The 25,263-nt window shown below is 38.0% G+C and overlaps 1 protein-coding gene and 1 pseudogene across 1 annotated transcript in view; one reads left to right on the forward strand and one right to left on the reverse strand.

Annotated features, from left to right (window-relative positions):
• MTA3 (metastasis associated 1 family, member 3) overlaps positions 1 to 25,263 on the reverse strand; it is a 222,757-nt gene that overhangs the window by 143,704 nt on the left and 53,790 nt on the right. The window contains exon 4 of the mRNA XM_006882383.1: positions 11,185 to 11,311. Coding sequence (XP_006882445.1) covers positions 11,185 to 11,311 — 127 coding nt within the window. The remainder of the gene's footprint in view (positions 1 to 11,184; positions 11,312 to 25,263) is intronic.
• Positions 14,113 to 14,616, forward strand: LOC102860034 (annotated as a pseudogene).

A 25,263-nucleotide genomic window follows, 5' to 3' on the forward strand; every position in this document is an offset into this window, starting at 1 on the left:
GAAAACAGTGCAACAATGAATGAATGAAAACCCAAAATCTCTGTAAATGTTCATTAAAACTAATAAAATTTAATTAAAAAAAAATTTACAGCCTGGTAAACTCTAATGGGTAATTTTCCTGTTATAGAGGATCAAAAGGATAAGAAAAGGAGTAAAGACTTTTCATTTGGATTTAAGGTAATGGTGGAATAAGTAAAAATGGAGAGTGAAAATGGATATACACTGCAGAAAATATAATCAATGTCTCTGAGTTTTACACATAAAAAATTATTGAAAGAGTTATTGCTGAATGTTGCTGCTGTTGTTGACTGTCATCCAGCTGAGTATGACTCACAGAGACCCTAAGAACCCTGCCCTAGCCTGTGCCATCCTCTTCATCTCTAACACACCTGAGCTCCTGGCTACAGTCATTGAGTCAATCCATGTCTATGCAGGTCTTCCTCTCCTTCACTGACCCTCCACTTTTCCAAGCACAATGTCCCTCTCAAAAAACAGCCTCTGCTAGCAACATGCTCAAAATATGAGACGAAGCTTTATCACCTTTGCCTCCAAAGACCACTCCTGCTATACCTTTTCTGACATATTTCTGTTTGTTCTTTTGACAGTATGTAAGATATTCAGTATGCTTCTCCTGCAACACACTTACAGGCATCAATTCTTCTTCTGTCATCCTTAGTTACTGTCTGGCTCTCAACAACATAGCAAGTGAATGAAAATACCATGGCCTCAATCAGGCACACCTTAGTCCTCAAACTGACATTACTGCTCCTCAGTAATTTGGAGAAGTCCCTCACTGCTCACTTTCCCCACTGCAACACTTCTCATTTCATGCCTGTTGGTACCAAGGGTGTTGACTGTGGATCCAAGCAAGAAGAAGTTGTTGACACTTTCACTCATTTCTCCATCAATAAATCCAGTAGTGAGAATCTTTGTTTTCTTGACATTGAGATGCAATCCATTTTGAAAGCTGTATTCTTTGATCTTCTGCAGTAAGCACTTTAAGTCCTCTTCATTTTCAGCAAGCAAGGTTGTTGTCATGTGCATAACACACGCTGTCAAATTTTCTTCCAATCCTGATGCCACATTCTTTTTCATAGAGTTCATCTTCTCAAATAATCTGCTCAGCATACAGGTTGAGTAGGTATAGAGAAAGAATACAGCCCAGACACACCCTTTTTCTAATTTTAAATCATAGAATAGTCCCTTGCTGTCTACACAACAGCCTTTCAGACTAGGTATAGGTTTCATGTGAGCACAATTAAGTGTTCTGGGATTCCCATTCTTCCCAATGTCAGTTGTAACTTAATATGATGCACATAAATGCCTTTGCATAATCAAGAAAGCACAAATAAGACATTTTTTTTCTGATAGTCTGTGCTTTCAGTCAGGATCTATGTGGCATCAGTAATGATATCTGTGGTACTTCTAAATCCAGCTTCAACTTCTGGCAGTCCTTTGTCTATGTATTGTAATAGGCATTTTTTTCATGATTTTCAGCAGTATTTTGCATGTGCTATTCATAAACTTATTCAATAATTTCTATATTCAGTTGCACACCTTTCTTGGGAATGTGTAATGTCACCATGTATGTTTTCCTAGAAAAGTAATTTGTGATGAATAATCATTGAATGTACAAAATCTAATCATTTTATTTCCTGCCTCATTTCTATTACCAAGTTTGTACTTTTTGACTACCCTTCCTTCTTCATTGTTTCCAGTTTTTGCATTCCAGTCACCCACTATCATTAACACATCTTAATTGCATGTTTGGTCAATTTGGGACCACAAAATTTAGTAAAAATCTCCCATTTCCTCCTCTTTGACTTTAGCTGTTGGTGTGTATATTTGAGTAATAGTCATATTAACCGCCTTCTTTGTATGCATATCAACATTATACTTCAGAAGAGAACTTAACATTTTCTTTTTAACTATTAATTCAACACCATTCTTCCTCACCCCCAATTCCTGGCATGGTATACCATGTGACTGACTCACTGTGGCCAAAGCCAGTCCATCTCATCTCACTAATGCCTAGAATGTTGATGCTTATATGTTCCACTTCATTTTCCAACATTGAAGCTTCATACATTCCTTGTTCCAATTATTAATGAATTTTTGCAGCTATTTCTTCTCATTTGTATCGACTTCCAACGTAGGCTCTACCTCTCTCTAGTCCTATAACTATCTTTATTCCTCTGTCTCTCATAGGATTTTCAGGGGTGTACTATTTACGAAGGTGATGGCCCACCTTGATTGTTAAATTGTTAAACAAGATTGGGGTTTATTTTTACCATAATAACACAACAAGAACAAACACATACAAGCAAAAGCTTAGTGTTCTAAGTTGAAGTTTTCGTTTTCTGAGCTAAAGTTACTACAATAAAAGGGGGAATTATTCTGTTATCTGTTGATAGTCTTATTTCCTTAAACAAATCTCCAGATTTAAAATTCAAAAGTGCTACTGTGGACATTGTTCAACAGGAGATTGGGGGAAAAAAGTTATGGACTTGCAAAAATATTATGAACTGAAATAATACATTAAAAGAACAAGCTAAGAGGGTAGAGAAAATAGTGCAACAATGAATGAATGGAAACCCAAAATCTCTGTAAATGTTCATTAAAATTATTAAAATTTAATTTAAAAAAAAGAACAAGCTAGACAAATCTTACATAAGGCTCAAGATAATTTTTTCATCTAAATAAAGGTGCTTCTCATTTTGGAAATTAGTTGATCTTGTAGACTGAGTTCTGTTGTTAGCTGCTGCCAAAGAAAGTCCACCTCATGATGGAATTTCCGCAACATGATACAGGCAGAATACAACTATGCTGTAGGATTTTCAAAACTGCTATGTTTGAAAATCAGATGCCTCTAAGTGGCTTCAAGCAGCCAAGCTTCCAGCTGGTAGTAGAGCTCTTAAACATCCGCTTCACCTGGGGACCCCAAAAATAATAAACTATCAATTAAATTAAAAAATCAGTTATAACAACATAAAAAATAATCAGCTGGATTTCTCTACAGTGAAAAAGAGAATACAGAAATGGAGCTAAGAAAAACAATACTTATTATGATAGGTAATCACAAGTTAAATAGTTGGGAGTAAATCTAACTAGAGACCTATACAAAGAAAATTATAAAACATTAGTACAAGAAATAAAAAGAGACCTGGAGAAATGGAAGAATATATCATACTCTTGTATAGGAAGACTCAATATTGTAAAAACGACCAAGTCTAATAAAGGCAAACTACACGTTCAATGCAATCCCAACACAAACAGAATTCCATTCCTCAATGAGAAGGAAAAAGCAATTTCCAACTTCATCTGGATTAGAAAGCAATCTTGAAGCACTCCTGAAAAAGAGCAACAAGGTAGGGGGCAGCATACTCCTGGGATCTCAACTTCTACTACATGGCCATGGTGGTAAAGTCAGTGTGGTATAGTACAGTGACAAAACACAGAGATCAATAGAATAGAATTGGCAATCCAGAAATCAGCTTATTTACCTATGGCTAACTGATTATTGATAAAAAGACAAAATCAGTTAAATGAGGAAACAACACCTTTTTAACAAATGGTGTTGGCAAAATTAGAAAGTGATCTGAAGAAAACTCTGGAAAGACCTACACTTCACACCATATACAAAAACCAACTTAAAATGGATCAGGGACCTGGGAGTAAAATCGAAGACTAAAAAAATTCATCAAAGAAAAAAAAACCTAGGAACTACTCAAGAAGCCCTAATCCACAGCATGAACAGATTACCAAGTATAATGAAGAATCTACACCAAGGAGAGAGCAAAATACATATATAGGACCTTCTAAAAAAATCAAATTCCATTGTTTGTTGTTATGTGCCACTGAGTTACTTGAGACTCACAGTGACCCTATATACAAAAGCTCAGAACCCTGCTCTATGTGCAAACCTTATTGTCTCTGACACATCTACCCCCATTATCCCAATCTTTGAATTAATCCATCTCATCCACGGTCTTCATCTCCTGTGCCATCCCTCCACTCTCCCAACATGATTTCCCTCTCCAATGACTGGTCACTTCTTGCAACATACCTAAAGTATGTCAGACAAAACTTCATAATTCTTGCCTCCAAGGAGCAGCATGCTTTAATCCTCTCTAGGTCAAACCCGTTTGTTCTCCTAGAAGTCCATGGTATATTTAATACTCTTTTCCAGCACCACAGTTCAAAGGCATCAATTCTCCTTCTATCACCCCTAGTCATTGTCATGCTTTCTGATGCATAGCAAGTAATCACGAAGACTATGGCCTGGGTCAGGAGCACCTTAGTCTCCAGACTGACATCATTGCTCTCCAATACTCTGGAGAGGTCCCTAACAGTAGATTTTCCCAATGCAATTTGTCTTTTTTTTTTTCATTTTTTTAATTATTATTAAATTTTATTAGTTTTAGTGAACATTTACAGAGATTTTGGGTTTTCATTCATTCATTGTTGCACTGTTTTCTCTACCCTCCTCCCCAGTTCATTCTTCTCTCCACGCCCCCCCCCCCCCCTGCGAATGTCTGTTTTAATTGTCCAATTGCCACAGTGCTTTGTCTTTTGATTTCCTGGCTGTTGGTATTAGGTAAAAAGGAATCCACAGACTGGGAAAAATTATTTGTCAATGACATATCTGATAAGGAACTCACATAAACACTCCAGCCCCTCAATAAGAAAAAGGTAAACAAACCAACCACAAGATGGGCACAAGATATGAACAGACACTTCACCAAAGAAGACATTCAAATGGTACATATACACACACACACACACACACAGAACTACTCAAAATCTTAGCTATCAGAGAGATGCCAATCAAAACAACTATGAGATAACATCTCACCCAGGTAACAACAGCAAAGTTCAACAGGGCAGAAAATAACAAATGCTGGCAAGGTTGTGATGAGATTGGAACTCTTATCCACCTGCTCGTGGGAATGTAAAATGGTACAAACACTATGGAAGGCTGTCTGGTATCTTCTCAAAAAGTTGGAAAAAGAAATAACATTTGACACAGAAAGTCCACTATTGGGAATTTACCCTAAAGAAACCATAATCGCTATGCAAACAGTTACATGCAAACCCATGTTTATTACTGCATTATTCACAATGGCAAAAAGATGGAAAGAACCCAAGTTGCCATCAACTAATGAATAGAGAGAAAAACCACAGTACATTCACACAATGGAAGACAATGTGGAACTATAAAACAATAAATTTAAAAAAAAAACCCAATAAATTCGTAAAGCATGGGTGACCCTAGAGGACATTATGAGAAATTAGTATTTCAGTTCCAATAGCATACCACTACTATTATAAAACAAGACTGAAGTAGGGTTTGAGGAGAGAACAGATAATGAACACTGTATTGGAATAGATAAGGGAAAGAACTGTTTAAAAGGAATATATTATTAGGTATTAGAAGCATGGCAACAATCTGGAATAAAAGGTTCACTGCAAGCAGACTAGCAGAGGGTGATAAGAGGGGGAGGGACAAAAATGTGCAACAACGATTGAAAATTCTTTAGAAAGTTACCTGGGAGAGGGGGAAGGGAGAAGAGGAAAAATGTGTAACAATAAACGAATGAAAATCAATTTGAACTTTGGTAAAATCGCAGTAAAATATTGTTGTTTGTTGTTGTTGTTATGTGCTGTCGAGTCACCTGCAACTCACAGCAACTCTATGTACAACTGCCCTATCCTGTGCCAGTCTCACTGTCCCCAACACACCTACCCCCATTACCCAAATCACTGAATCAATCCATCTCATAGAGGATCTTCCTCTCCTACACTGTTCCTCCACCCTTCCAAGCATGATGTCCCTTTCCAAGGACTGGTCCCTCCTTGCAATATGTCCAAAGTATGTCAGATGAAGCTTCAGAATCCTTGCCTCCAAGGAGCAGCCTGGTTTATCCCTCTCCAGGACGAACCTGTTTTTTGAGATTTTTGAGACAACAACTTTTTAAAAGAAGAAAAAAAAATAAATAAATCTTAAGAATTCCTCAGAAAAATCTTCAATTAGGGGTCAGTCTGAACACTACTCACACCACAGCTTTGAGACCTACCCTACTCTGAACACAGTATTAGGTTCCAGGTTGGCTTCTCCAGTCTTTTTTTAGAAAGTATGATGTTGGGTCCTATTCAGTTGATCCCATCTCTTGGCAACCCTGAAGAGAATCTTCACGGTAGGGTTTCCTAAGATGAATTTTTTATTGGAGCAGATTTCCAGGTCATCTCTTCTGCAGAGTGGCAGGTAGAAGTACTAACTTAAGAGCTGGCAGGCTATTCACAATCATAAGAACATGGAAACAGCCCAGATGTCTAACCACAATTGAAAAGATTGAAAAATTATGGTACATTCACACAATGGAATACAACATAGTATGTAGGAACAATGATTTTGTAAATTACTACCTAACTTGGGAGGGACTGGAGAGCATAATGGCTGAGTGAACTAATTCAGTCCCATAAGGACAAATACTGCATAAAACCATTATTGTAGAATGAGTATGAGGAGCTAAGGAGGGGGAAGGTAAAAGCACACAGGTGAGAATGGGCGAGGAGGGTGGTCATAGGGTCATACAATTTGATGGAGAGGTGAAGGAAATGAGAAAGATCTGTTGTGAAAATTAATATATTCGAACTTTGTAAATAAACAAGCATTAAAAAATATATAATCCAACTTTTCTGTCAACTTTCATTAAAATCACAATTAAAATATAAAAAATAAAATCTATGTCTAACTTTGGTGAAAAGATAATTTCTATTTTAAAAGAAAACACTAAATATATTGAGAATTGCCACTGTTTTAGTTTTTGCTTTTTGATTACTCATTGTTGTGCAATTATTGAAATAAAAGCCCTGATGCTGTGCCAATTTAGTTTTTTGGGGGGAAAAAAAAGTTGGCAGGCACTTAACCATTTTGCCACCAAGTTTCCTTGAGAACATTAACTGGACTTTAAAGATTAAAGCTTAAATAAAATACATGTAAAGCAACTGGAACAGCAGCTATCATAAAAAGTTCAATAACTGCTGGGATTTTTTTAAAAGTGAAGTTCAGTATACATTTCAGATATGTAAGACTGTGCTGTACAGAAAACTAGGGAGCTCTGGTGGCCTAGTGGTAAGAAGCTACACTGCCATCCCGAAGGCATACAGTTCAAATTCATCAGGTGCCACACAGAAAAAAGATGCCATTTTCGCCTGTGCTGTGGGTTGGTTCTAACTTGAGGGCACACAATTATAACATAAAGAAAACTAAGGAGCTCTGGTGGTCTAGAGGTAAAATGCTATATTGTTATTCCAAAGGCAGACAGTTCTAGTCTGTCCGCTGCTTTCCAGGAGAAAGCTGGGTATACACCTGCCATGCAATTCACTGCCTTTGAAAACATGCTCAAGAGTCAGCAATGGGTTGGTTCTGACTCAACAGCACATAACAAAAACAATATGGAAAACTGGTTAGAGTAATATATATACACATGTAACAGGACTGGGAGCAATGTAACAATAAACTTTATAATGCTTTATCTAATTGTGAAAGTGATCTGATGACCTACTAGGTAGAGTTGAGCTGCCAGCCCAAAGGCAGTGGGTTTGAATCTCCCAGCTGCTCAGAGAATGATGGGTAATGTTGGTGCAGTTTACAGCCTCTGAAAACTGGCAGGAGCATCAATTACGAGCCAATTTGGACTCAAGCTGAGGTGAACTGACTTGAAGTCATTATGCAAGAAAAATGATACCTCTCCCTTTTCTACCAAAATAGTCCCAAAGAGATTCACACTGTTTGAGCCCTATCTTCCTCTCACAAACAAGACATGAACTGCTAACTCCAAGAGGCTTTCCAGATACTGCTTGTTGGCTTGCTTGCTCACACTCATGTAGTCTCTTCCTGCAGAATTAGAATAAACAGTTGAGTTGCCTTCTTGATGTTTTGGGAAGGTTAGAGCTACTAGCAAATACCATAACTCACAAAGAAGCTCAAGAATGTTTCAGTCATCTTTTCTTCTATGTTCTATATAGCACCAATGAAATTCTGGGCATCTTATAATGTTCCACAAAATAAAAAGCCAGCATTCATCAAATTACCCCTCCTTGCTGCCAAAGAACAATGGGCCTTCAGTAATTTTCTCCCATATTAACAGAAACAAATAGGGTATGACTTCAACATCAGCAAAATGTCAAGTTCACACCAATGTGTACTTGTTCTACTTCAGCTGGTTAGCTCAGCTCTATGCCTTAGCCACAATCTATGCTCCTAACTCCATCCAGCTGTCTAAAAATGTGCACCAATAGTAAGAAAGATGTGGCTGTGCACTTTCTCATTCTCAATTTTAAAAAACAACAAATAGCAAGAAAGATGTGGATGTGCACTTCTCACTCTCAATTTAAAAAAGAAACAACAAATCCCCCCCAAAAAAAACCCCAAAACAAAACACAAAAAAGTCCCAAATATCTATCTGATTACATCAAAATGGAAATGAATCATTACCCTTTAAACTCCTCACAGGCATGGATCTTGTTTTATCAAGCATTCAATAAGGTCTCTAATGTAGAATATGCTCAGGAAATAATATTCAGTGATTAATCATATATACTATATGGTTTGTTAAGTTTAAGATAAGGATGTCTTGATAATTACATTCAAATATAATCCCCTAGTCTATATGGAAAATAAAAAATACATTACTCATTTTTCAACATAAGCAATCTGTCAAAGGAAACTAACATCACTCATAAACAAATTCCAAGTTATCCAGAAGGGTAGGTTAAAAATATACTTGCTTGTTATGGGTACATTTTTAAAGCCATTTGTGAAAGTCTTGTTCTGGCAAGATGCTTATATGGCCACATAACTTCTTAGGCTAGAAATCAATCTTCATAGTCTAGCATCATCCAATTAAATAACATGCATCTGGCTCTTTAGCATTTATTAGTTATACACAGTTCTAAGAACATCTCAAAATATAATGTTTTCATGTTCCATCTTTTTCAGCAAAAGATACTAACTTTATTCCTTGGTTTTCTTTCTTAAAATACTCCTACTGGGTAAAAGGCTATTCCCACCTTCCTGTTGTTGTTGTTGTTATGTGCTGTTGACTCATAGCAACCCTATGTACAACAGCCTTACACCCTGTTCTATATATCCTGTGCCAACCTCACTGTCTCTGGCACATCTATTCTCATTACCCTAGTCAATGAATAAATCCATCTCATCAAGGGTCTTTGTCTCTTGCGCTGTCCCTCCACCCTCCCAAACATGATGTCCCTCTCCAAGGACTTGGTCCCTCCTTGCAACATGCCGTAAGTATGTCAGATGAAACTTCAGAATCTTTGCCTCCAAGGAGCAGCCTAGTTTCACCCTCTCCAGGACAAACTTGTTTGTTCTCCTAGCAGTCCATGGTATATTCAATATTGTTCTCCAGCACCATAGCTGAAAGGTAAATTCTTTCTATCATCCTTAGTCACTGTCCAGCTCTCTGATGCACACAATTGCAAAGACTATGGCCCAGATCAGGCACACCTTAGTCTCCAGCCTGACGTCACAGACCTGATTATATTTTCCAGCAAAGGACTAAATTACACAGAACAAACTAATTCTAGTCAACACAAAGCATCCCCTAAAAACATCTAAATAACTTTGCTGTTGTTGTGTACCATCAAGTTGGAACCAACCCATAGGTAACCCACGGACTTTTCAGAGGCAGTTAATTGCGTGGGAGGCATGTGCCCATCCTTCTCCAATGGAGCAGCTGGTGGCCTCAAACCTTGTGACTTTGGGATTGCAACACACCTTCTTGCTACCAGGCCACCAGAGCTCTTTTAAAAGGTGCTCCCATAGAAATAAAGTAATAATCTGAGTGTTACTCTTTGGGAATTCAAAGGCAAAGTATTTCATGAACTTGAAAAGAACCTAATTCCAGAAACTCTGCCATACATTTTAACAGCATGGGAAGATCTCTGTGTCCCTGGAGAAGATGAAGGGAGTACAAGGATCAGGACAAAGCTTTAGGAATCCTGCCTGAGGACCAATACCCACTCAACCCTCCCTTAAAAAATGCAGGCTAAATACTGTAGGTGAGAGATGTGAAAGCCATTATTTAAATAGGTATTTTATATACTATATTCCACTATAAAAAAGATTATAGGAAAATGGTTACCATTACAAAACAAAATTAAAGAAAGACTGTAAACAAAAATTTAAGGGAATTTCTTTAGGCAGAGAGAACTAAACTCTGTAGATCCTCAAATCATTCACCCTAGACACACCGCACTCATATTCACCTCTATCCTCCACAAGCAGTGTATATCCAATGTAATCTCTTGAAAGCATGAATAAATATCACTTCCTTCTTAAGCATTCCTAGCTCTGAGGGTCCAAATCAGCCTGTCTTTTGAGTTCATACATCATGCTCTATTTCCACAATGCACTTATTGAATAATGTGCAGAAAAACTGCAACTTTACTTATGACTTTAGACTTTGCCACCACCAGTAGACCAAAGAAAGCTTCTTCTTTTTTTCTCCATAGAATAACTGTCAAAACTTTAAACAAGGAATTAGATATTTTGACCTGTGTATCCTTTTCAATATGTGGAGCAGATGTAGTTGAAAGATTAATAAAGAATTTAGTTTTCATACTAGAGATTCTCTAAAGAAATTAAAGTCATAGATCCGAAAAGGTCAAGGAGTTTCCACCTAGAAACCAATCCTAGGTTTCACTCATGGATTCCAATGATGCTGACTTTCCAGGTACCAGCAGAGGACCAGGTGTGACACCAAAACCACTGGACACTATTCTGTAGGATGTTAACAAATCATGGATCCAAATGATTCTGACTTTCCAGGCACCAGAAAAGTACCAGGCATGATACCAAAACCACTGGACACTGTTCTGTAGGCTGTTAACAGATCTTCAAAAGATTGAGAATGTTGGAATAAAAAGAAAGTAAAAAATGACTGCTCTATTTCTTACAAGACTTTATAAAATGGTAATGTATATTACATATAAATTTTTCAGAAAAGAATTTCATTACAAAGTTTTTAGAAAGCTAATCTGAGCAAGAACCACAGGAGCATTTGGAAAAGGCTGGAAAAAATATTCTTTCGTCTTTCCCCTTTTTTAATTGTCACAGTAGTACTGAATAGGTTAGGTTCATTTCCAGAATGTTCTTACCTGATATGTGTTGCAGGCAAAGATTCATACTGGCGTGACAAGAAGAGTTCCCTATGTTTCAACTGATGTTTCTGTTTATCAGTTAAATCAGCTTCAACTGTTGTTTCAGATTCTTCCTCAATTTCTTCTACAAAAATAAAAGTTAAAGAAATTATCATTACAAAGCATTTTATCTTTTTGGAAATTAGAACACAACAAATTAATATTTCAGTCAAAACGGGCTGCAAGTTCAAAATTGGGAAGGGCGTACGCCAGGGATGCATCCTATCTCCATACCTTTTCAACCTATATGCAGAACAAATTATCCGGGAGGCTGGGCTCTATGAGGAGAAATGTGGGATCAGGATTGGTGGACGATTTATCAACAATCTGCGTTATGCGAATGACACAACCCTGCTTGCTGAAACTGAGGAGGACCTGAAGCGCCTGCTGTAGAGTGTCAAGGACTGCAGCCTACAATGTGGATTGAGGCTCAATGTCAAGAAGACAAAGATTCTCACCACTGCACCAATTGGCAGCATCAGGATGGATGGTGAAGAGATTGAGATTGTACACAGCTTTAGTTTGCTTGGCTCCATAGTCAACAGTCTTGGCACCAGCAGCCAGGAAATTAAAAGGTGCATTGCCATGGGAAAGTCTGCTGTTAGGGACCTCTCCAAAGTGCTGAAGAGCAGTGGTGTCTCTCTGGAGACTAAGGTGCGGCTGATACAGGCCATGGTCTTCGCAATCACCTGTTATGCATCAGAGAGTTGGACAATGACCAAGGAGGATAGAAGGAGAATTGATGCCTTTGAGCTGTGGTGCTGAAGAAGAGTATTGAGAATACCATGGGCTGCTAGGAAAACAAATAGATTTGTCCTGGAGAGGGTTAAACCAGGTGGCTCCTTGGAGGCAAGGATTCTGAGGCTCCGTCTAACTTACTTTGGACATGTTGTGAGGAGAGACCAGTCCTTAGAGAGGGACATCATGCGTGGGAGGGTGGAGGGACGGCGCAGGAGAGGAAGGCCCTCTATGAGGTGGATTGATTCAGTGACTGGGATAATTGGGATGGGAGTGTCAGAGACAGTGCGATTGGCACAGGACAGAGCGGAGTTTAGGGCTGTTGTACATAGGGTCGCTATGAGTTGCAGGCGACTCGACGGCACATAACAACAACAACAACATCTTTTCATAATCAGTATGCATTATACCTCAACATAAAGAAAACAAAAATTCTCATAACTGATTAGGCAATATCATGATGAATGTAGATAAGATTGAAGCTGTCAAAGATTTAGTTTTGCTTGGATATATAACCATAGACACATCAGTAAAGAAGTTGAATGATGTACTAGATAAGGTCAATCTGCTGCAAAAGACTAAAGAGTTACAAGAAGAGTACAGATATCACTGTGAAAACTAAGGTGTAGTAACCTCTGCCTTACATATTTAATTGTCTGATATGCACAAAAAAGCTGAGCAATGAATAAAGCAGGCCAAAAAAGAATAGATGTCTCTGAACTAGTCTTAGTGAAAAATATTGACTATATCAGGATCTGCCAGAAGAACAAACAAATCGTTATTGGAAGAAATGCAGGCAGAATGCTGCTCAGAAGTAAAGATGGTCTTATTTTCTCTCACATACTTTGGATGTGTTAGGAGGAAGGACCAATCCCTGAAGAAGGGCTTCAAACTTGGTGAAGGAAAGGCTGTTGATTTTGAGATAGTTGACCCGATGTACAACAGAACAAAAACTTGCCCAATTCTGCACCATCCTCATAACCTCTATTTTACTTACATTCACTGTATCAATTGGTGTTTGCAAGTGTCTGTCTTTTGCCCTCTACTTTTCCAGGCAAGAATGAAAAGGCAGGCCTTCGATGAGCTGGACAGACACAGTGACTATAATAATGGGCTCGAACGCAGCAATGATGGTCAGAATGGTGCGGGACCAGGCAGTGTTTCATTCTGCTGTACATAAGTAAGCATGAGGCACTGGACAATAGCAGTATTTTAAAGACAATCAAAACTGAAGTAAGAACAGAAGAAAGTTTTCAACAAAAATAATAACAACTTAAAACACAAAAAAGAGGTATAAAAAGAAATTAACAAATTAGAAAGAAAGAAGTGACAATCCACAGTCATAGAGAGGAATGTACCAACAACTAAAAAAAACATCTACTGACTTAGCACTATGAAGGAAAGGTGTAAGGCAGGAGCGTAAAAATGTTTGAGAACTTGTTACACAACAGAATGATGGAATCCCAGAATACTATAGAAAAAGGGGAACAACTGTACAACAGAAAATATAACAGCACATTTTCAAACAAAGTAAAACAAATAATAGAGACAGAAAATAATCCTAAGGAAAACCCCAAAAAATTTTCACAAGTCAAAGACATTAAAAACTAAAAATTAAAAGAGAGGCATAGACCTATCAAAGAAGTAAATCAGGAAAATTTCCCACTACCAAACAATTTCCCAATGGCTATGTTTAGTCGCTACACGTCTGTCTGCCATATACTCTGGTGGCTTCTGCACTGCCGTGATACTGGAAGCTACGTCACTGTATTTCAAGTACAAACAGTCACCCATGGCAGAAGTGGTAGTAGAGTTTTCAGACTAAAACAAAGCCTGGTCATTCACTTCTGAAATAACAGGCCATCAAAACCCATATGGGTAACAGAATAACTTGCTGGACAGAGTGCTGGGAGGTGAGTACTTCAGGCTGGAAGGCACCAAAAATTCAACTAGAAAAGAGCTGCTTTCTCAAATCAGACTAAGATGCAGTAAAGTTCTCACCCAGTGAAGGACCTTCATTTGCTTATATGGCATGACTCAAAATAGGAAAAAGTTGCAAATATCCATTAAAATGGAACATGGAAGGTACAAAGTATGAGTTTAGGAAAATCAGAATTTGTAAAAAATAAAACACTTGGCTGGTCCAAGATGGCGGACGAAGCCACCCGGCAGGTGGTGTCAGAGATCCCTGTCCTGAACACTAACGCCAGACCCCAAGATCGCGAGATATGGGTACAGCGACTAAAGGAGTAATACCAGTCCCTTATACGGTATGTGGAGAACAAGAAAAATGCGGACAATGACTGGTTCTGACTAGAGTCCAACAAAGAAGGGACTCGGTGGTTTGGAAAATGATGGTACATCCATGACCTCCTCAAATACGAGTTTGACATCGAGTTTGATATTCCTGTCACACTTCCCACTACTGCTCCAGAAATTGCAGTCCCTGAACTGGATGGAAAGACAGCAAAGATGTACAGGGGTGGGAAAATATGCTTGACTGATCACTTCAAGCCTTTATGGGCCAGGAATGTGCCAAAATTTGGACTAGCTCATCTCTTGGCTCTTGGGCTAGGTTCATGGCTGGCAGTAGAAATCCCAGATCTGATTGAGAAAGGTGTGATCCAGCACAAAGAGAAATGCAATCAATGAAGGATCAAATCACTGAGGAAGAACAGAGGGACCTTTGATAAATAAGATTTCTTACTCATCTAACTGCTTCCCCTTTCCCCCTTCCATTCCTACTCGGAATTGCAGCAGGCAATGCTGGGGGAAACCAAAATGGTATTGCTATTGAGTTTCTAAGTCAGGCTGCAGAAGAGAATGGAAAAGACTTGGACCTTTGAAAATCAAGAGGCAATTACAAGCCCCTCCTCAGGTGGAGCAATGTAAGATCCTGGGGTAACTGAAAGTGGGAACATAGCTTTTTTGGTTACTGGAGATAACCATTAATAAAAGCTGTTTTCTCTAGTGAAAAAAAATAAAACATTTGCAGGTCTACATAACAGGCATTATTGGGGACAGGGGATGAAGGACATAGTGAGTTGAGATGGTCTATGCTGGAAAGGGAGCTCGTGATAGGGAGTTGTGCTGCCAATCCAAAGGCATGTGGTTCAAATCCACCAGCAGCTCTGTGGGAAAGAGATGGGCAGTCACCTCCTATGTGATTTACTGCCTCTGAAAATGTACTGAAAAGTCAGCTAAGAGTCTGTCAGTTCTGACTAGATGGTACATAACAGCAAATAATTATGTGAGAAATGGCAAACTGGGGGAGAAAAAGATGTTCTTTTCACAGCTTTAATCATCAAAAAGAACATTTTAAGATCTTTCCTCAAGTACAATACAGTGAGTAACAGGATACGATGCTACACAGAAGTCAGTTATTACTGTTATTATTCAAATATACACCCTAACAACTAAAGCCAAAGATGAAAAAATAGAGGTGTTTTTACCAACATTTGCAGTCAGAAATCGATCAAAGATGGATTAATAATAATTGGTGACTGTATTGCAATGAAAGCAAAGAAGCAGGGCTGGTAATTGGAAAATAGGGCCTGGTAACAAAAATTCAACTAGAGATCCAATGATAGTATTTCGTACAATGAATGATTTATTCACATCAAAACAGATTTGATGTATTTAATACTAATGACCAAAGACCAGATAAGTTGTGAAATGACATCAAGAATATCATCCATGAAGAAAGCAAAAGATCATTACAAAGACAGGAAAGAAAGAAAGAAAAGAAAAGATTAAAATGGATGTCAGAAGAGACTCTGAAATTTGTACTGGGATAAAAAGAAGCCAAAATGCATGGCAATCTCGAAGGCATTTGAACCCACCAGATGCTAAGGAGGGGGCAATCCCCTCCTGTGCCAGTCGGATCTGATTTGATGGCATACAAGAAGTAAAAAAAAAAAAAGAAGCCAAAAGAACAGGAAGGAATGATGAAGTAAGAAAGCTTAACAGAAGATTCCAAAGGGCACCCTGCAAAGGCAAAGTAGTGTAATGAAATGTGAGAGAGCTGGAGTTAGAAAACCAAAAGAGAACACTCTCAGTAGTTCTCAAGCTGAAAGAACTGTAGAAGACTTTCAAGCCTTGAGTTACAGCTCTGAAGGATTCTATGGGCAAAACCTGGAACAGTGCAGGAAGCATCAGAAAAAGATGGAAGAAATCATGATACCAAAAGGAAATGGTTGACAATGACCATTTCAAGAAATGTCACATTGTTCAGAACCAAAAGGCACAGAGCAATGGTGATTAATTATATGAAATATAATCTGTATGTATGATGGTATAGGAAACAAAGTACATGTACAAAATACAATATATAGGAATGATTATATGAAAATCAACTAAAAAAATTTAAAAATAACCAATACTACTGAAGAAGTTCAAGGTGAACTAAAGATACTGGCAAGAAATAAGGCCCCAGGAATCAATGGAACAGCAACTAGGTTGCTTCAGGAAACATGTCCAACTCTGACAGATAACATGCCAACAAATATCTGGCCAACTGACTAGAAGAAACCCAAAATTGTTCCCAATATTAGTCATCCAACAGTGGATAGAAATGATACAACACTATCAGTAATAATACCACATTCAAGTAAAACCTTGCTGAAGATTATTTAAAAATGTCTGGAACAGTTTATTGACAAGGCTGCCAAAAATTCAAGTTAGATTCAGAAGAGCCTGTGGCAAGATGGATATCACTGTTATCAGAAGGATCTTGACTAAAAGCGCAGAATACTAGACATTCACGTGTATTTTATTGATTATGCAGAAGTATTAGACGGTGTGGATCACAAGAAGAACATGGGAATATTGCATGATTTAAAATCAGGAAATGTGAGGATCAGAGTAATAGACTATCAATATTGATTCAATCTGTTGTGTTAAGTGCCATCGAGTCAAGCACAATTCATAGCGACCCTTATGAAAAAAAGATCTGAACCCAGTTCTATCCCACACCATCCTCACACTTCCTGATACACAAGAGCTCATTGCAGAAGTCATCATATCAATCCACCTGGTTGAGCGCCTTCCTCTCCTTCGTTGACCCTCCACTCTTCCCAGTATCACATCCCTTTCCAAGGAATAGCACCTCCTAGCAACATGTCCAAAGTATGGAGGAGAAGCCTCATCATTCTTGCCTCCAAAGAGCACTCTGGCTGAACTCTCTCCAAGACTATCTGTTTGTATTCTTGGCCATCCATGGGGTGTTCAGTGCTCTTTTCAAACACCACAGCTGAAAGGTATCAATTCTTTTTCTATCATCTTTATTCATTGTCCAGTTCTCAGATGCACAGCTAGTAATCAGAAAGACTATGGCCTGAATCAGATACACCTTAGTCCTCAAACTGACATCATTACTCCTCAACAATTTGGAGAGGTCTCTAACAGCAGATTTTCCCAGTTTAATGTGTCTCCTTATTTCCTGGTTGCTGGTCCCAACGGTGTTAATTGTGGATCCAAGCAAGATGAAGCTGTTGACAGTCTCTACCTCTTCTCCATCTATCATGACGCTGCCTATCGTCCAGTGGTAAGAATTTTTGCTTTCCTGACAGTGAAATGCAGTCCATACTGAAGGCTACATTCCTTGATATTCTTGATTGATTCAATCTGTATGCTGAGCAAACAATTTGGGAAGCAGGACTATATGATGACGAATGTAGCATCAGGATTGGCCAAAGATTCATCATTAAGTTGCATTATGGAGATGAATGACAAACTTTGCTTGCAGGAAAGTGAAGAAGACTTGCAGTACTTACTAAAGAAGATCAAAAACTACAGACTTCAGGAGCTCTGATGGCCTAGTAATAAGCTGTGCAGCAATCTCGAAGACACAAGGTTCAAATCCACCAGCTGCTCTGAGGGAGAAAGATGGGCAATCATCTCTCATATTATTAACTGCCTCAGAAAACTCACTGGAAGGTCAGCTATGGGTCAGTTCCAACTCGATGATACACAACAATAATACATCTAATTGGCAAAAACTACAGCCTTCAATAAGAGATTATATCTCAACATCCAGAAAACAAAAATCTTCACCACCAAACCAATACACAACATCAAAATAGATGGAGGAAAGATTGAAGGTGTCAACAAATTTTACTTGGATCCACCAGCAACAGTCACAGTAACAGCGATCAAGAAATCAAAAGATTTATTGCACTAGTAAAATCGGCTGTCAAGGACCTGCCCAAAGTTCAAAAGAACAAGGATGTCAGCTTAAAGACTAAGGTGTGTCTGATCCAAGCGTTCTTATTTTCAATTGTGTCCTAGGCATCTGAAAGTTAAACAATGACTAAAGAAGACCAACGAAGGATCAATGTCTGTATTGTAGTGTTGGAGAAAAGTACTGAAAATCCTATGGAGTGTCAAAAGAACAAATAAACTTGTCTTAATGAAGCACAATCAGAGTACTCCTTTGAAAAACAGTGAAAGTTCATCTCAATTACTCTGGGTATATTTTCAGGAGGAACCAGTCCTTGGAGACAGACATGTTGGGAAAAGGTAGACAGCAAAATAGAGCAAGACCCTCAAGATGGAATGACACAATGACTACCACTTTGGGTGAAGCAAGACAGAAATCGTGAGGATGGTACAGAACAGGGCACAAATTTAATCTATTGTCCATGGGTTACAGTGGATCTAACAGCAATTAATAAGTACAACAGCTTTTTTAAGACAACAGTATGGCATGATAATAATAGTTTACAGAAAAAAAACCAAGTAATACATAAACTAAAATTATAATGGACTCACTCATGAATAGTAACATCATATGCAATAATGGTAGAGCAATGACATCCAGGTTTACAAAAATGATAGTGTAATCAAACCATCTATCAAATCTTGAGGGCAGAGCTAAGACATATTTTATTCACTCAAGTAGAACTTACTGGGTGCCAAGCAGCAACCAAAACAGTTACTGAAAAGTAACTTTTGGAAGCAGGGCTGGAAGAAAGAAAAAGGAGACAGAAGACAGTGTCTCTTAATTTAAGAAAAATGACAAAACTACATGTATAGATAAACTTCTAGCTCAGCTAATGTTAGATACAAAATGTTCTATTCTTCCAGACTTTCAGGAGTCCATGACAACCTCATCTAAACCAGAATGGGGGTAGGGGTTGTTGAGAGAGAGATGGCGGGGCAGGAGGAGGTGAAAGAGTGAGTGCTTGCCAGAGCCAAGTTGAGGGAGGAAGGCACACTGGCAGCAGAGCTTACATTTGTAACATCTGGACAGGCTATAGCTGAGGCAGAAAAATCTTCTGATAAGACATGAATGGACAAGAATACACATTAAAAAAAAAAGACAGACACACACAGAACAACACATTCTGCTTCTAATAATTTTTAGAAACTGTTTCAGTACCCAAGATCACAAGAGATTTTATCAATATATAATTCCCTAGTTCTTTTAAATTGTATGAGGGTACTATGAATCAGAATCAACCAGAGAGCAAACAACAATAATAAATCATCTAAGTGTCAAATTTTTTTGAATTCTCAAAAACTCTGAACTGAAACAGTCTCACCTAACTTGAAAAACAAAAACAAACAAAAAAAACCCAACCACCATTAAAACCAAATAATCAAAAACATCACAAAGCCATTTGAACATCTTTAAATGTTCTTGTTTATGAACTACTTACAGAAATAAAGGACTAAAAAGAGCAGTTTACTAATGCATCTGAGAACATTTCATCAGTGGAGAGCGATGAAGTTATTGCTGCATGGGCACTATTAATACCAGCGAATATCACATGAGGAATTACACTCTTAGCTTAATGAGGATTTGATAAATTGCCGTTCTGTAAAACACATTTAACTGAATCATAATGAGCACCCTACAGAGCTAAAACAGCAACAAGCGCTAAAAATAATGGAAACAGCAGCAAATTTCATTTTTTTTTATGCAATCCAATCCCTTGGTGCTAGGCTAAAAAGGACTCAAAATCTCCAGCCTCCATGACAAAAGACATGGTGGTGGTGGTGGTGGTGGTGGTAGTGGTTGCTGTTGTTAGGTGCCCTCAAGTTGAGTATGACTCATTAGGACTCTATGAACAACAGCACTGAACCCTGGTCCTATCCTGTGTCATCCTCATCATCTGTGACACACTTAAACCCACTCTTGCAGTCACAGTGTGAATCTGATTCGTAGAGAGTCTTCCTCTCTTTCACTGTCCCTCTACCTTTCTAAGCATGATGTCTCTTTCCAAGGAAAAGCCTTTCCTAGCAACAAGTCCAAAGTATCAAAAGATATGGTAGATAAAGTCCGAAGTATTGAAAATTAGATATTACCAAAACAGTATCTTTCATTATGAAGATGACATTCACTGCTTAATTTCTTTTATTATTCCTATACATTTATACTGGCTTCTAAACGGGAATGAGCATCCAGTTATGAGGCAGGAACATAGGCTCAAGAGGTTAGAATCAAGGACTCGGGCAAAACTTTGGTGACTAGGCTCCTGATAAAGGTATAAATAAGTTGGAGTAGCAGACTACTAAAACAAGGTATCTGAGTACTAAGTACTAAGGAATACAAACCATTACTGATTTGAGGTTGCAATGCCAACCCAACCGCAGGCAGTCAGAACCCACCAGCTGCTCTTCAGCAGAAACATGGGCAATCTCTTTTCATGCGATTCACAGCCTCTGAAAACCCGCTGAAGGGTCAGACATGAGTTGGTTCCAACAACTACAATAGTTGTTGAATTAAGATGACATGCTGGGAGTGGGGCCTCCATACACAATTCTCAAGGACTTAAAATTTCCTATTTGTATGAATTGTCAGCTCAAACTATTAAGAATTAGCAGTGCCACAGATCTTATAGAAAAGTAAAACAAATTATATTTCCATCATGTTGATGCCAATTCACTGCAATCAGAGTTAAAACTAACACAGGGGGGCTACCCACGCTGTAATCCTGGAGGAGACAGACTGTTACAGTTGTGCTCCAAGAGCCACTGGTGAGATGCAAGTAAGCACTTAAACACTGAGCCACCAGGGCTCATTCACAGAACAGCAGGTGGTAAAAGTTTGTCACTTGCTCTATTTCACAAATCCACAAATATTTGCAGGCATATTATCAGAATGAAAATAGCTCAGAATTCTTTTATAATTCAGGTGCACATTGTAAGGCAAAGAAAATTCTCAAAAAAATGTAATAGATCATTTAAATAAACTTAAAGGATTTTACGACAAAAGAAATTTAAAGAGCTAAAAGAAAAGGTGACAGTTTTATATTACTACATTTTGTTGTTTTCAATTGCCTTCGAGTTGAGCTCGGCTCATAGCGACCCTATGAACAAAAGGCCTTAAGTCCCTCTACAACTATCAACATTTATCAAAGTTCAGAGAGTTTCCGGAGGTGTGTTGTTTAGGAAGTGGATGCCACTCCTGCTTCCAATATAGTCACATATAGTAGCAATAAAATTCATCTTGGGAGAAGTGCAGTCAGAATGTTCCTCAGAAGTGAGGATGGCATGCTATCAGAAGGAAGCAGTTTCCAGAGCCTGGTAAAGGCTTAGTGGAAAAGAGAAAAGCTCTCAGGAATACCGACTAACACAGCAGCTCCAAGAGGCTCAAGCCCAGAGGAAAGTGGAGGTTTGCACAGTGTGTGCTCCATTGTACACAGGGCTGCTGTGAGTTGGAAATTATGTGATAATATCTAATAATAATGAGCAATGAAAAAGTCCAAAGATTAATAGAAGATAAACCCATTTAAGAATAAAATACTCAGGCTAAACTTTTATAATAAAAACTACAAAACATCATAATTAAAGACCTAAATAAATTGAAAAACATCTATGTTCAAAGATTGGGAAAAATACTGTTAGAACAGGAATATATCTCAAAATTATTTAGAGATTCAACATAATCTGGCTTTCATGTAAACACGAACATACTGACGCTAAAATTCATATGGGAATGCAAGGAACACCCAAGACTAGAAAAAGAACAAAAAAGAAGATTCACACTTTTCTATTTCAATGCTAGAACAATCAAAGCTGGGTGATACTGGTCTAAAGGTAAATCTATGTATCCACAAAGACTGGTGAGTCCAGAATCAAACATTAATATTTATGGCCAACTAATTTTCAGCAACAGTGCAAAAAAAAAACCCAAGAAAAATGTACATGAATGAAACATAAGAAAAATGAAGTCCAGCAAAAAACTTTCATGCAAAGCACATTAAAAGTGAAAAAAAAAACTATAAAAATGACAAAATATTTACAAATAATAATCCCGTATGTATGTAATATATACACTATCCAGAAAACTCCTACAACTTAACAATAAAAAGAACTCAACTTTCAAAATGGGCAAAGGACATTTCTTTCAAGAATATAAATAGGAAAAGAAGATTATATAGAAATGGCCATAATACATTTGAAAAATATGCTCAATATCACTAGTCATTTGTTGTTTTGTACTATTGAATGTGAAATGAAAAACCTCTGGCAGGTTTTGTGAGATGGGCAGAGGAGAAGATAGCCCGTCTTTCTCCTGCAAAATAAGCCAGTGGATTCAAACTGTCTGCCTGTCCTTGGATTTGCAGCCAACTCCTTACCACCACTAGGCCACCAGCACTCTCTCATGTCATTTGGGACCACATAAAATCACAGTAAAATACCACTTCACATTCACTGAGATGTTGTTGTTAGATGCCATTGAGTTACTTGCAACTCATAGTGACCCCATTTACAACAGCCCTGAACCCTGTTCTTACCTTGAGCCAAGCTCATTGTCTCTGACACACCTACCCCCATTCCCCAGTCACTGAGTCAATCCATCTCCTCCAGGGTCTTCCTCTCTTGCACTGTCCCTTCACCCTTCCAAGCATGATGTCCCCCTCCAAGGGCTGGTACCTCTGTCAACATGCCCAAAGCATATCAGACAGAGTTCAAAATCCTTGCCAGGAACCAGAACGAACCTGGTTGTTCTCCTAACCATCCACAGTATATTCAATACTCTTCTCTAGCATCACAGCTAAAAAGGCATCAATTCTTCTACCATCCTAAGTTACAGTCCATTTTTCTGAAAGTAACAATCAAAAAGACTCACAATAAAGTGTTGGCAAAAATCTGAAGCAAGCAGAATCCTCATACATTCCTCCTGTGTTGTGTGTGTCATCGAGTTGGAACTGACCCATTGCTGACACGCCAAAAGGCTTTCAGATACAGTAAATCATGTAAGAGGCTGCCCATCATTCTCCCACAAAGCACCTAGTGGGTTTGAACCACATGCCTTTGGGAATGCAGTGCAGTGTCTTACACTAGGCCATCAGAGTTCTCTATATATTCTTCTTAGGAATGTAACATTGTGTTGCTACTGTGACAAACCTCACAGCAAGAACTGAAGATAATCCAAGAGAATGAAAACATAAATTTCTCAAAAATTTGTAAACTACTCCTAAAAATACTGAATTGGGAAATACTCTAATGCATATATTTTTTCAACAATACACTTGTACATAGATGCTGAGACTAGCACTGTTCTCAGCATCAAAAAAAAAAGAAACTCAGAAGTCCACCTACTGATGAAGGGATAAAAATGTGGTGCAGTATAACAATGTAATACTATTTAACCAGGAGATAATCAAGTACTGATGTATTTTGCAACATGGATGACCCTTAAAAGCATGCAAGGGAACAAAGTCAGATACATAAAAATGCCATTATTTATATGAAATTCCTAGAATTAGATCAAAATATTAGAAGAAAAAGTTGGGTAGATATATCCACATTATTCTCCATATTTTTGTGGAGAATTTTCTAAAATTATTAATTCCAAATTTTCTAAAAATATTTCAAAAGAAACAACATAATAAAAAGAACACTTCTTATCTGTAACCACACTTTAAGTCTTGTTAAACTCTTGGGTTTTGGGTTTTTGGATGTTTTTATTTTCCTTTCTAAATACAGACAACTAATGACCAAACTGATTATCTTTACCTGTATTTTTCCCTCATCATCTTATGAAAGATAAAATGCAAAGAGCTTTCTGCATGTCACTAATCAATTCCTGAAAACTATGTTAATAAAGTTTGATTTGGGGAAAAAGGAGGTGAGCAAACAGAAAAACAGACCATCTGGGCAAATACTCAGTACCAGGATGGGAGCCAAGAGGCAAATGACTGCCCTTGAGAAGTGAGTATGACAAACAGCAAGATGACTAGAGTGGATGAACGTTAAGAGAAGAGAGAAAACCAAATTTAAAGCTGAAAGAAGGTCTCGAATTGTGGTGTCTGCTTCTGGCCAATCTTCAATTGAGACTCCTTCTGCAGGCTGCACACAAGCACCCACAGAAGCACCCACACAAACTGAAGGTACTTGTTACAGTATCTTTCGCATTACTTATCTGGTCACTGGGTGTCTTGAGAACAAAGCTCATTTATCTTTGTTCTCTCTCTTTCATTTCTGGAAGAAAACAAAACATAAACATTCAAAGTAAACCAGGTAAAAATTATTACTTATTACTGAACACCATGGCTTCAAGGATAGACTCAAAGATACGACATAAAGCAATGCACAGAGTAACCAATAAGTTACCGCTCAGGTTCTACTTTTTGGTTGGTTTGTTTTGTTTTGTTTTGTTTTTACAAACCCTAGCGTCGAGGGCTGACTTTCAATAGATCGCAGCGAGGGAGCTGCTCTGCTACGTACGAAACCCCGACCCAGAAGCAGGTCGTCTATCAAGTTCTACTTTTTGATCCTTTCATTCTAGTGCTTGCCAGAAATATTCTTCTTTACAGATCTTATATGGGTCTGGAGGAGGGGGATGAGTTTACGGTGTCAGAAATTAGGCTATTATTTACTCTTTGCAATCATCGTTTCCTTATCTGCACTGAATGCACATAAGTCTTCCCTCATAAGGGTACTGAAAAAACAACAACAAATTTATATAAGGCACATACACTGCTTAGCACAGTGCTGATCAACAATAACTAGTCTTCTTTTCAACTTAATGTCTTTTGCTTCCACATTTGGAAAACTATCCCAAGCCCCCTATTACAATGATTCCTAATTAATAAAACAAATGATAATAAAATTCTAACTGTGGTGTTTTGTTGTTTTGTTTCCCTATTTGTCTACTCCTGGGTCCTGATTCAGAAGTTCTGGAATAGATTCAGAAGTTAGGGTAGGTCACTTTCTGTTTAAAAAAAATCACTGTTACAAGTATATATTATAAACACTTTATGCACTGCAATCCCAGTCAGATCCGATTTGACGGTACACACACAAAAAATAATATAATTTTTAAAAAACAACTATTTATTATAA

The sequence above is a fragment of the Elephantulus edwardii genome, unplaced genomic scaffold (assembly GCF_000299155.1).
Source record: "Elephantulus edwardii isolate Elephantulus edwardi_28Jun2011 unplaced genomic scaffold, EleEdw1.0 scaffold00019, whole genome shotgun sequence".
In the NCBI taxonomy this organism is placed as follows: domain Eukaryota; kingdom Metazoa; phylum Chordata; class Mammalia; order Macroscelidea; family Macroscelididae; genus Elephantulus; species Elephantulus edwardii.